Raw genomic sequence first — 14,347 nt, 5'->3', positions numbered from 1 at the left:
TTCCAGTAAATTGGAGTTAATAGCTTGATGGCATGGCAATTTTCCCTGAAAGGGCACAGTGTAGATTTTATCTCATGCATGCAAGCATTTAAAATCTCCCAGGCGTGCATAATTTATTGCTGGCCGGGACATGAAACTGATAAAAGATTAGAAAAAACATGAAACTTCTTGCCTGTCCTTGTCCTATTGTATTGATCTGTAAGTTGTAGAGGATGAGAATATAAGCATTTTTGCCTTAGTTTTTAAGTGTAGCAAAAACAAAATCAAGAAGGGGCATATTTTTGACAAGTTTATGGACAACAAACTGAGAGATGTAGCTTTTACACACATGGGCAAATCTGTATGTTGAGGCTTCTTCTTTTCTACACTTGAATTCAAAATTCTTTAGATTTAAATATGTACACACATGGCCGATTGGGGCATATGGCCATCTTGACATTGTTTTAAGTGTAGGCAAATCTGTCTATTAAGGGTTCTTCTTTTCTACACTAGGATTCAAAATTCTTAGGATTAAGAGCATATCAGACTTGAAGAGATGGGGAATAAGAGCATCTTGGCATAATTTTAAGTGTGGGCAAATCGGGCTGTTTAATCATATGAGCTCTTCTTTTCTACGCTATAAGTGCGCTCATAATACCACAAATCATACTACTTCTGGAGAAAAGCAGAAGAAAATGATACTTTCCACAATAATTTTTTTTTTGAAGTTAGAAAGATAATTAATCTTATACCATTGTCATTACTTAATTCATGAAGACTTTCTTTACCAATGCCATTTTTTGCCATTACGGTCACCTAACAGAAATTTCATATCATACTAGGAAAATTTATCAAAAAACCTGTTCTAACTCTGCATAAAAATCATCTTTAACTTCCGTTGGTAGATTAACATTTATTAAAAACTTACCTTGTAAAACTGCATATGATATCCTATCATTAAAAAATTTTACTGTTTCTCTTTTTTTAATTTATAGTCTATGCATTTGTTTCTGGACGCCAGTTAATTTAAGAGCAGTTAATTTAGAAACATTGTCCAAAAAAAAGCTCTCTGGAGAGTGGAGAAGCAAAACAAAAATATTGCTAGACTGATATGTGTGTCTATTTTTATTACAGTTTCTATAGTGGCATGTACCTTCACCAGATATCGAACTCGGGACTTCTTGATTACAAAACAGAAGAACTATAACTAATAACTAAACGAAATATATAATCATCAATAACTTTTATAACATCCCATGCTGAAATTGTTCTTTTTATACTATTTGACCTGAGGGTTGAACTTTTCGAATATACCACATTTACAAGCAATACCATTCACAATACAGTAATACCTTCAATAGAATGAACGTCCTTTATCGATACTTCAAATTACGCAATGAAAGTTAATCACCAACTCATTTTGATAAAGGGAAAAGGGAATCACATTCATATCCATCACCTATTTTATAAAAAAAGAGGTCAGAAATATTTTATACTATAAGACCCAATTCATACGAAAACAACAAAACTAAACAGAACTTTAAAAACAAATCTCAACCATTAGCAAGGTGGAAGGAGAGAGCACCCGTCCAATGATTTTTATCTTCCGCTGCTGGTGTTAAAAGCAAACAAAAAAACCTTCAGCCCTTGTGTGTTCCGTGTTGGAAATATGAATAACCGTCACTAGTTTCACTTGCGATTAACTTTACTATACATAAAAATTGACTTTCTTTTTCAAGACTTTTTACAACTCTTCATGCAGCAATTTCACAGATATGATACTTTCTGATGGCATGTTGTAGCTTTATGAGAAATAGATAAAAACAATACATTTTCACATTCCGTATAGTTTCAAAAATTCCACCCAGTGACTTTTCTTAGTGTTTCTTTGACAATCCGTTGAATTCTAAAAGTGTTATTCGATTGACAACTGCGATACCCTTTTCTCATCAATCTAAAATTCTTGTACTCCAACCAAGGATTGTAAGGGAGATAGTAAAAAAGAAAATATTTCAAAGGCTGATCACTTTATCTCCTTGTCTTCGAACGCTGGCAAAAATGGAGGTTAGTTTTTCATCTGCAGCGTAATCCTGGTGGCAGAGAAAGCTTTCGTCCAAGGCGTCAAGAACGAGAGGATCGCGGAACAGTTTTAACGCAGGTAAGCTCATATTTTATGACACACATACACACACACGCGCGCGAACGAGTTGTTCATTTTCAAGAAACGCTTACATGTAGGTTTAGAAATAGCCTGACAGGGGACTCGAATTCCGGTATGAGATGAGAGACGATTGAAAAAAACAAACAAAAAAAACGGGTAACAAAAAAGTTTAGAATAATGCAAGAATGTATCAAACGCTTATATACATATAGGTTTAGAAATAGCCTGAAAGGGAACAAGCTATCATTTTTCGAACTGTACCCTTCTACAACAACTCTCATACCCGAGATCGATATGAGTCGGTATGAGATCAGACACACTTTTTTTGACTGAATTTCATCGATTCATCTCACACAACACACTTTATTCGAGTCGAGAAGGGGAAAACTCTTCACCGGTCAAGAGTTTTCAATGAGGGAAAATTAGCGACTGTGCCAGTATTGGGGTTTCCATATCTACTGTTGTTGTCTTGTATAAAACGCAAGCTTTCTGAAACCTCGGAAAATATGCGATCTGTTGGCTTCCCCATAGCTTAAGCTGGCGACACTAGCGCCACTGCTCCCACGCCATGGTTTTAGATGCCTTGGTAGATCTTCGTTTCCGCTAAAGCTTCATTATGCACAGGTTGGGGTGGCATTTTAAACTATGGGTCCATTCTGAGGAACTAACTTCGACATTTTTATTTTTTTTGGTTTCCGTGTTTCAAATAATTAGAACACAAAGTTTGAATAAAATAGGCCTATATGATTACATATTGGCATGCGCAAGAAATAAGATATATAGAGACACAGTACAGAAGATAGAGTTGTCACTGAAGGCAATATTATTAATTAGAGGACGAAATCACATAAGTACAGTGCCTTGAATAATGTAGTGTGGAAAACGGACGGTTCTGGCCTCTCTGGCAGGTTCCACTCGGAAATGATACCGCTAGAGGCGCTGGTGTCGGCACAGGTGATGGTATTCATCTGCTTATAATGGAAGTAAATGGAGTTTTTGCTGCAACGTCTGATTCTTTTCCTTGTAACATTTCTTTGTATCAGAAAAGCGTTTTGATATTTGGTACAGTAGTCGCGAAAATATTAAAGAACATTATGAACCGTCGATCATGACCTGTCCTTGAATCTTCTATTAACAATGCGGAAGAAAACATAGGTATGGATTGTTACTCGTAACTCGTAATATGACAATTGCCGCGAGAATTAATATTGTGTATGCATTATCCTGAAAGGTTCATTATAATTGTCATTGTCACAAACATTATTTTTATGGAAATTCACACAGACAATACTCGTTAATTTTTCAAACATCTGCTTTACATCCACCCACTAACTTACCGCCCAAAAACTCGCAAGCTTGAAATATAACACTTTTCGTTTCCCGCTTACTGGAAGAATGTAAGCAACACGTTGGTTGAGTTATATTTTCACTATGTCTCGAAGATATGATCGCCACTCTTTTGTGCCTGGTTGTTCTAGTGGATATCGTTCAAGTAAAGAAAAGGGTATTTGAATATTTAGTGTTCCCAAACAAAAAGATAAATGTTATTAGCATACAAAAATAAACTTGTGTACACAATCCAACGTTCGAGGCCCAGCCTCACATTGCGATGTTACTGCTCGTGTTGTGTTGCACATAAAACGTAATTATGTTACTTTTCTGTGTAAATTAATGCCATTTCGTGACTGCAAATCACTCCACAAATATAACTCTTTCCATCAATTCACTTACCGCCTTTCAAGACAAACAAATCTACACAATATATTCCAAAAACTAATTAAGCCGCATTACTTTCATAACAAAATTAGCACCTGTACTGATCGCACTGCCATCTATGTTGTCATCGTCTCGGGAACCAGTTGCTTGGGTCGTTTTCCACACTACGTTATACAAGGTGCTGTAACATAAGTACTTATTAACAACCAACATGCAGTTTGCTTTGCCTACATACACATCGATTTGCTTCTTTTGTTCGATATACTAATTTTTAACTTGGAAACTACAAACACTATAGTTACAAATTATACCTCGTTTTGTTTATTAACGATTAGACTATAATCCTATAGTCCAAAAGCCTTAATTTTCCTTGACCAAATGGAAGAAGAAGACGAAAATTTTAAAAATCTTATTTATTCAACGAAATTTGAATTTCGTCAGGTCCCTACGTAGGCAACGCCAGAACGTGAAAGTTCAAAACATACCTGAGTATTGCCGATAGGTGTACCATTCGTGTGGAAAAAATTGCACACTTGCTGCTGATACTTTCGGAGAAAAAATCTTTTCTAAAGTAAAAGCAGTGCTTTTTAGTGAACTACGATTGCTGGAGTCTCATGCGACACTCAAAATAAGTATCTCCGCACATTATCTGAATTTATATCTTCCCAAAGTCACATAATACTTCCGACATCACTGCCATGGAGACAGGCATAAGTATAAATACACAAGTTTGCAAATTCCTTTGAGGTATTAAATAAATTTCTAGCTGTTCTCCACAAGTTACATAACATCACTAGCAGATTTGATAGTTCTTCAAAACTAATACTATTTCCTACCTAGATTGTAAAACGTCAGAGGACAGCACTTGCAAGCTTCAATGGCCTTCTCGTAATCGCACTCTTCCTGGCATGCCACAGGAGTGTAGATGTGGCTGACTTGAAGCTTCACCTCGTCTCGGAAAACGCACTTCCTCTGGGTGATGCTCAGTCTCCTGAGGTCGGGTGTGCTCACAGTTGTGTGCAATATCAAGCCGTTGTAGAATGCGTTGTATTCGTTCCCCTTGACATCGTGATAGTGAAAATTAATTATCGTCTGTGGATATTCGTAGGGTGAGTTCAGAAACACCTGATTGGAATACAAACTTTAGTTTTTGTATTGCAGTATCACCCATCTGAGGAGTCAAGTATTTTACCATCGTAGTATACTTACACAGAAATACAATTATAACAACATTAAGCCTTGTTTCCATGATATGAAAAACTCAATATGCTGACCAAGGCAGTAATTTATTTTATTATAAAACATAAACTAAACGTTTCAACCTTCTAGCAAGGTCTTCTTCAGACTCTGCACCAAGTACAAATGTAACAAGATACAAAAACAGTACGATATATATACACAAACATTACTCCCCTCCAGAGTATTAGAAAGTTGTTCTGGAACATTCTAGCAGGTGGCTTTCCCTTGTCAACTGTACTTTCACCTAAAAGGCTAAACATATTTACTTCCATATAGAATGTGGTTGGACTCTTTATCTCACGCTCATTTTTCTTCATTCTTCTTCCTTCGTCTCTCCTCTTTCTCTCTCTTGTCCTTTCCACTCTTTCTAACACCTTCTTCCATTCTTTGTTTAACTTCAGTCCCCCATTCCAGTTCATTGTGTCTTCTTCACCTTTCTTCTCTATTTCCTTGGCCTCCTTCCACCTGCTAGAATTTTCCAAAACAACTTTCTAATAGTCAATAGTCTGGAGGTGAGTAATGTGTGTGTATATATATATATATCGTCCTGTTTTTATATCTTGTTACATTTGTACTTGATACAGAGTCTGAAGAAGACCTTGCTAGAAAGTTGAAACGTTACATTTAGTTTATGTTTTATAATAAAATAAATTACTGTCTTGGTCATCATATTGAGTTTTTCAGAAATACAATGTAACTTAACTCCAATCCAATTAGATATATGATAATAATTTAAAATTGATGAAAAGTCAAATATTTATTTCAATACATAAAGTGTGCATGTATGCCGGATGGGGCACCTATTTCGTGAAGAACAATAAATATTGAAAAACTGCTTTCGCAGATATATAGGTATAAGAGGGGTTCATGAAATTAGTGTACACAATACGTTCAACTATACGTAAGGAAGTACGATTTTCAACACAAACTTAGTTGGGTTTTTTTAAAATGGAGAACCCATTATGGTTTTAGATCATTTGAAAGTTCGGAAAAATGTATTAAGAATGGCGTTTGTTATATTGTAATACGTCAAGTAGTTCTCAAGTAACTATAACATGAAGTTGACGCTTGAAACAAACATTTCAGAAGTTGATTCGTATGTCGTAACATACATATTCCCCCCTCTTGACGCCATTCGGGCATCCTAACAAACCTGTTACTCTTCTGCAAACTATGCGTTGTGCTTAGGAAAGTTGTTACGATCCAACAACTGCGGGTTACAATAAAATATGTTAGTTTATACATGAGTAAGCTTTGACAAATTATCTAAAATATTCTGATACATCTTCCTGAGTTAACAAATATTTGTTAATTAAAAAGTATAAATTTTAAACACTCCACCATCAGTTACATACATAAATGTTAGTACATTAACGTCTTTCTAACTTTAAAATGTCGTTCATTCATTTACGTCATAATTTTTAGTACATTGGAACAATCAACTTTTCTCCTTTGGTCATGACAAACTATATTTTTTTCTTTCTTTCGTTCTTTCAAATTGATTTATCAAATTTATCAAATAAAGTAAGGGCTTAACAAAGAACATTGATTAACCAGACGTTTGCGATAGTGTATTTACGTCAGAACTGTTGCTGAGAAAATAGTATTTTCAAACTCTGAAAAAGCCGACATAATACTTATTTATGGCGAGTGTAGGAAAAATGCAGCACAAGCGTGCGGGTTGTATGCACGACGGTATTTACACTCGGCTCTGCCGACAGGCATAGTCGGATGTGCATCCATGCTCAACTTTACGTTACAATTACTTGAGAACTACTTGACGTATTACAATCTAACAAACACCATTCTATATTAATTTTTCAGTACATTCAAATGAGCTAAAAATAAAATGGGGTTTCCATTTAAGAAACTAATTTTGTGTTAAAAGCATATTTCGTTACGTAGTTGAACGCATTGTGTAAACCAATTTCATGAGCCCATCTCATACCTATATTTCTGCGAAAGCAGATTTTCATTATTTATTGTAGTTCACGAAATATTTTTGGGGGTACTTTTAGGTAGCCCATCCGGTATACTTATACACACAGCGTTGTCGTGGCCGTATAGGTGTAATGTAATATGCAACAAGTGACAGCCTGCAGTTTCCACGGTCAACGGACTACGCTGTGTGCGGTGTTGCCACGTTCCACGTACATCTGTACTCCGTTGAATAAAAAGTATGATTCGTTATATGAATTGACAATGATAATGGATTTTAAAAATAAATGCAAAGAGCTTAAATATACAATACTAATATCATATTTGTAGGACTGCCCAATACTAGGAAATAATTGATTCACAAAATTAATAAGAACAATTTTTTTGACCATTTTTAAAAATTAAGAATTGTATTTACAATCTTTCTGGCTGCATTCTATTAAAATTTCATCACGATCGGATACCCGTTTCTTTTAATTATAGAATTTCAAAGAGAGTCCAAATTAGAGCATCCATAATTTTTAATCCGATAGTAAATAGATAAGGGAGAAGTATGTTCAAGTTCTGGGAATAGGTGGGGTATGCTTTGCGTAAATCAATTGAAAGGATTGCACCCCCAATTCGAACACTATATTATAATCGTCTGGTACATACAATTTGAAAAATAAATATTAGCTCGAAGGCCGGGATTCGAACACGCAATCTTTGGTGGCGAAATAAAAAAAAAATCTTTATAAGGTCTTTCATAAATTCCATTTACTTAATCATCACTCACACTCGTCGTGACAATTAGCCAAAATAGGTAGAAAAGCAACGTAAAATTGCAAAACATATAAATGAAATGTAAATAATCGCAAGGGTTTTAATGGGTTTTAAATAATTTGTATTGAAGGAATGTGGTGGAGAGAGAGAGAGATGCTCTAAGATGGAACCCCCCCCCCCAAAGCGGTAGGCGACGAAGAAGGCCATGGATGAGCTGGGGAAGGAGATGAGGGAGATGCGACAGTCTTGGTCAGATCTCCACACGATGGCCAAGAATAGTACCCGGTTGTTACAGCTCTTGTTCCAGATGCAGTTTCAGGACATTAGTGGAGTAAGTAAAGCATTGAAGGTTTGAAGTTACATACAAAATAGTAATATCATGATGATATCTATGGCACCGCCAGAAACTTTTGTAGGTGGCTCAGACCATTGATGAAATTTAAATGTAAAAATAATAGTAATTATTATCATGGTTATGATTGTTATTATCTGTATACAATAAGAACTATTATAAACTGAAAGAAATTTGCAATTTGTACAGGAAATTATTGTTATTATCATTATGGAAGGGAAGACTTTTCTACCCGATCCATAGATGAATGAAGATCTAACAAAACAATTTTTCTATATTTTTTTTATATATCATACAATCAGTGTACTGATATGCATACTTATTCTATTTGTTATTGAAATTCACACAAAAAAGTTTTGGGACATTTTTAGTCATTAAGCTATTCTGTAATAAAAATGTCTTACTATTCGGAATTTTGAAAACTGTTGAACTATTTATTTCTTGAATTATATGGTAGAACATGGAAATAGATCCTGGCTCTTGTATTTTACACTATTTTTTTTCGATCTAACGCAACTTTTGCTTTGGTAATTCTGTTAGAATACTAAGTAATTGAACCTTATTTCTGTTATTAACAATAAAAATAGCAACCTTTCTTCCTATTCTTAACTCGAAATGAACAATGCCAATTTCCAGTGGAGGTCGACGGACCGGTTCGAACCCCCTCCCGACGCCCACGAGCACAGATATACGTGCACGTTTATCTCTCGTTATAGTGTAGTTATTACTTTGTTGTCATAATTACATATTTGTGTAAATTAGAACCATGTGAAGTTGCTGGCCTAACCATAAATGTCACTAGTATTGCCTTATTATAACGAGGAGATTTACCTTCATTCCTTTTTGTAGGAAACTGATCAAAACATTCACTTCTACATCGCTACTTTCAACAGAATTGTTTAAAATCTCTTTCTCTGTATATTCCAAACCTTTCCTGAAATATTAAGAAAAGAAACAATCATTATAAATACAAAACCTTAATTAAACTACTTAAATATTATTATATGTGAAGGCTATTCTGTAATAATTTCTAATTTATATTCAAGTTACTGGAGGAACAGGGCAGATTTTCACAATTTGATGCGAATATAGCCCAATCACATCTGTCATGTGGCTACCTAGATCCAAGTCAGTTATTTCCTCTCACACGTCGCTCTCCAATTGTACTCACGATACTACTTCAACACCGAAATTTTGAGATTTCCGCTGGGCGTCAATTGCGAGAAACATTCTTATCAAATATGAGAGCGTTGAAAAACATCTATGTTCATTTTCTAATATCCGAAACACATACTATTTATATCCATTATTGGATATCCAGTTTTGGACAAACTCTAGCTATTTATTGGATATCCAAAATTGGATGAGTTCTAGATATCCAGTTTTGTGCAAGTTCTAGATCTCTATTGGATATCCACAATTGTATGAGTTCTGCATACCCAAGTTTTGGACAAGATCTGTCATCATACACAGAAAAAAATGTTTGTTTGGATTAACCAAAAATGGTAGTGGTGAACATATCGTTTGTTTAAATAGGCATCAACCAAAAGATTTGGTCAAGTTCTATTTGTTTGTCGTAAACATTATTTTGGTTACCAAAACCAAATATTATTATGGTGAATCTAACAAAATGTAGCCCATTTTTTAGGAAAACCAAATAATTTAGTGAAAATTACGAAGCGATTTGTTAAATAATTTATTCATAATTACTTATGTTACAATCTGGCTAATTTTAGCTAGGATGGATAGTTTGCAGCTCAAAATACACATTCAGAATAGAAAGTTCACATAAACTAACCGTTTTTGGAGCGTGTTTGTTTTTCTGCGCCACACTTAGCTTCTACTTATATGGTCCAGAATCAAAAAGGTTGCTCATAGGAGATTCACTTTTATTCACTGCACTACATTTTCTTCTTTAATTTGTAGCTTTGATGTTCACGTATCTTTCGAAGAGTGTTAAAGCACAATTTTTCACTACGATTACAATCAAACGTACGATTATTTGTTTCATCTACACATTTTGACAGAACCATCTAGCGGCCGGTGTAGGAAACTCAGTATAAAGTAAGTATATTCTGAGCTTTTTTTAAGAATATTAGATTACACACACAGCCGGATTAACCTATGGGTAACTGGGGTAATTGCCCCAGGGCCCCCACCAAAAGGAAGCTGTGAAGGGCCTCCACCAAAAAATCTTTTAACCAGCTGGCTATGCTTGTGAAAAATTACATAAGAAGTTTTATTTTAAAAACAAAAAAACTTCAATATTGTCGTATGTCTACACTCTTCTGGATCCAATTGTTGCACAGCTCTCAGTCGATCTGTTTGTAGATATCTGAAGCTCAGTATACTTTATACCATGGATTGATTTGGATGTGGTGTAGAAATAAGTCACACTTATTCAAACAATAAATTCTCAGATACGATTAAGATAATAAATAATCCTACGAACTACATAACTTTCTTTCGTTAATAGCATCGTTTTAGAACTGTGAGTTTCTCTAGGGAACACAATTGTGGAGATACTAGCGCTCTCTCTCGGTGCATAAGTGAACTAAGGGACACCTAACTTTAAGCAGCGCTTTTGTGAACCGCGCTAACATAAGCTAACGGACGGCGGAATGAGTTGATTGTTTCCTTTCGGCTAAATAAACTAGCAGAGCTAGTACCATGTTGTGCCCACCCTTTGAATCGGGTAGGGAAAGCAGCGGCTAATGGATGTCCTGCATGTTCATTTCTTCGATTTTGTACAACGTCTTTATGTGTTCTTTACAGCATCACCTCACCATTATCAATCATTGGATAAGTTAAGACAAGCAGAAGGGAAATACTATGTTCCCAAGAGTTTAAGTGAAACTCGGTGGGCATATAGAGCAGATGCCACAAAAGTCATAGTCCAAGGTTACGAAAAATTTAAGGAAGCTCTTGTCGAAATAGGCAATGACAAAGAAGAGAAGGGTATTGTAAGAAGTGAAACGAATGAGCTCTCACGGCAGATGTCATCCCTGGAAATAGCATTGTTAGCCGTCTTCTGGATTTACATTTTAGAGGCATTTGATGTTACGAGCAAAACACTCCAGGATCCTAGGTTAGTTCTTCAGTCTGCCATTGACATTTTGAGATATGTATAGAAGTTCGTATAGAATCAAAAAGGAACTCGTTTTCTGAATGTAAGGAGATAGCCAGAAGAAGAAGTGGCACAGAAGAGTACAGTAAGGAACACTCACGTCAGCGGGTGAGAAACGTCCGACTGAATCCTCTTGACTATGAAAGTGAACCTCAAATCCACCTCTCGCCTAGTGAACGTTTCAGAGTGGAAAGTTTTCTACCAGTGATTTCTCAAATCACCTCATCACTCGCAGACAGGATTTTTCCCTATGAAACTGTCGTAAAGAGGTTCAGTTTTCTAAATGAACTTGCAGTGGCAACTCCATCAAAATTACATCTCCAGCTCGCAAGCTTGTGAGCATCTACGAGGAGGATCTGTAACCCTCGCTAGAGAATGAGCTGATAAAGTTTGCACACCTAGTAAGCAGTAGCAATGTCAAACATCAGGAAGACATCCCAATGGAAATGTCTATGTATACTATTGTATGTAAGGACACGTTCCGCAGTACATTTCCCAATGTCGAAATTCTATTTAGAATTTATTTGGTTTTAATGGTAACGAACTGCAGCAAAGAAAGATCTTTCTCAAAAAGAAAATTAATGAAAAACAGACTTCGTGCTGCCATGGGACAGGATCGCTTATCCAATCTTTGTTTATTAAACATTGATCATGAACTTCTTCGTGAGTTGGACTTCGATGATATAGTACATGAATTTTCGACGAAAAAGGCAAGAAAAGTGTGTCTACTATAAGACTTTGGGAATTTTCTTGAACAAAGTGTAGTTATTACAATTTCCACAATGAACCTGTCGGTAATTGTCCAGTAGATGGACCGTGCATATGTAGTGACATGTTTAGTCTTAATTGTAAATAATATCATTCATAATAAATTATGTACGTAAGTACAGTCTACTGCTCAGTTCTCTGTTTCCGTCTGAACCCCCTTAGTATTTACTATATATTGTAGTTACGGTGTTCACTCTTCATAATATACTGTAGACATTTAAACGCAGAATTTTACTGCTGCTATAGCGCTACAATTTTCGTCCTGTAACATTATTTTACTGCGCTATTCTCCCTGCAAACCTGCCTGCGATATGTTCGATTGTGAATGACTACTGATTCTAAAATCAGGTCTACCATTTCAACTGCTGAAAATTGTTGGTTAACATATTGAGCTAATAAAGCTCCTAGTAAAAAATTTAAAAAATGGGCCCCCCCACCAAAAATTTACCGAGGGGCCTCCACAAACCTTGATACGGCCCTGATTACACAACAACCTAAAGACTCGCTAAGAGTAATTATCTATCTACAGGAGTTTCAATTTTCGACAAAGGATTTTCATACTACACTCGACGAAACTGGACAATCGTTATTTCAAATTCGAAAGCACGCTCACGCACATATAGTAAATTTAAACAAACGTTTTGTTTCTCTTTACTTACATATGTATCATTTTGTTTACGAATGCCATATTTTGTTTGACCAAATTTTTTGTTATTCTTAAACAAAATTATTTAGTAATTACAAGCAACATTTGGTTTTTGGAAACAAAAAGCATAACCAAACAGCTCAACCAAACGTTTTTGGTAATTCCAAACAAACCAGTTTGTTCTGTGTATTGGATAGAATTTGATAGCCAGTTCTATGCACGCTTGGGCTATGTATTGGATATCTAGACTTGGATGAGTTTTTGATATCCAGTTTTGGATATCCCATGAACGTCCAATAGATATCCAGTTCTGGACATACCATGAACGTCCACTGGATATCCAGAATTATATATCCTTAACTGGATATCTAATGGATGTTAAATGGATATCCATAATACCCTTGGATCTAATCGAGACATTGTGGATATCCAAAGGATATCATATGGAGATTTGTGCTGTATGGAAACCTGTCGGCTAAGCGGGAGGATTACATTCATAACTACGTATAAGAATGATTTTTAAATTGGTGTAACGTACGTAATGCAATTGTACAGATACTTACGGACAAGTACTACATCCCCTTACTGGTATATCTCCGTCAACTCTTTGTATTTCAGTAACCACTAGAACTCCGAAGTGAGAATATTTTACGATAATCGTCGCCGATCTGCACAATAGCTATATGCTGATGAGGCCCCAAAACATATGCCAAAACCGACCCGTCATCCGAGGAAGATAATGGTGACAGTTTGGTGGTATGTTCTTCGTATTCTTTACTATCCATTTTTGAAAACTGGTGAAACAATTGTGCTGAGAAATACTGAACCCAGCTGGATGAAATGCATCAAAGTTTAGGAATTAAGGAGCCTAGATGGGTCAACAGAAATGAAGTATTAGTGCTTCACGACAACGCGAGGCCCATGTGGCAAGAACAACAGTGCAATCAGCGGCGTAGTGCCCACGTAAGGCTTGTAAGTCCACCTTACAAGTTGAAATTATTGAAGAAAACGTATTTCATTCCCGTATTTATCGCTTGAACACACATAGGAATATCAGATTTCAAGTAGAACTTTTAACGACACAATTGAGGACTTGTTTTGATTCGAGTTGTTTCTCTGTAAGGCTTTTTGAGAGGACTTACGTGCGGGTGAATGGAAGAAATGATTTGGACTCGCCCATGGCGGGTGTGTTTGCTTACGTAGTATCTTCTCAACCAATGGCAGGGCGCCCCGATTCTCACGCACTGTAAAGCGCATCACCAGTGGGTGCTGACTGACCAGATTTCTGTCCCCGCTGCGTCTGTTTGCCACGGTCGGAAGAGAACCAAGAAAATCGACTCCCGAGTTGTTTCAACAATGCTTGACGGGAAGTGTTGCTAACAAAACGGGTGTCATTTTAAATGTGTAAACTAACTATTAAGTTCACAAAGAGATGCTTTAATGTTGGATATTACATTCATTAGAAGCAGCAAAGTTAAAGATAAAAGACGAATGTCTGGCAATCCTAGATCCGGCAGCGCCCGCAAAGTTAGGCGCCTGCATCCCAGTTGCCCGTAATGTTAAAAGCATACGCGTAATACTTAGCGTTATGATTTACAGATTTGTTTTACCTTTTCCTTTGACTAAGTTGCTTGATATGCTTTTCAAAATTTGCGCAAA

The 14,347-nt window shown here is 36.0% G+C and overlaps 1 protein-coding gene across 1 annotated transcript in view; it reads right to left on the bottom strand.

The window, feature by feature from the left end:
* Window positions 1-9,377, bottom strand: part of LOC145991769 (pickpocket protein 28-like) — a 129,878-nt gene extending 120,501 nt beyond the window's left edge. The window contains exons 1-3 of the mRNA XM_083127819.1: window positions 9,319-9,377; window positions 8,979-9,081; window positions 4,693-4,981 (exon numbers count right to left, since the gene is read on the bottom strand). Coding sequence (XP_082983945.1) covers window positions 4,693-4,981; window positions 8,979-9,081; window positions 9,319-9,377 — 451 coding nt within the window. The remainder of the gene's footprint in view (window positions 1-4,692; window positions 4,982-8,978; window positions 9,082-9,318) is intronic.
* Window positions 9,378-14,347: the final 4,970 nt, after the last annotated feature.

Source organism: Lepisma saccharinum, chromosome 8, assembly GCF_977018435.1.
Source record: "Lepisma saccharinum chromosome 8, izLepSacc3.1, whole genome shotgun sequence".
In the NCBI taxonomy this organism is placed as follows: Eukaryota; Metazoa; Arthropoda; class Insecta; order Zygentoma; family Lepismatidae; genus Lepisma; species Lepisma saccharinum.
Note: the sequence above shows the minus strand (reverse complement) of the source record. Positions and strands in the feature narration are given on the sequence as shown.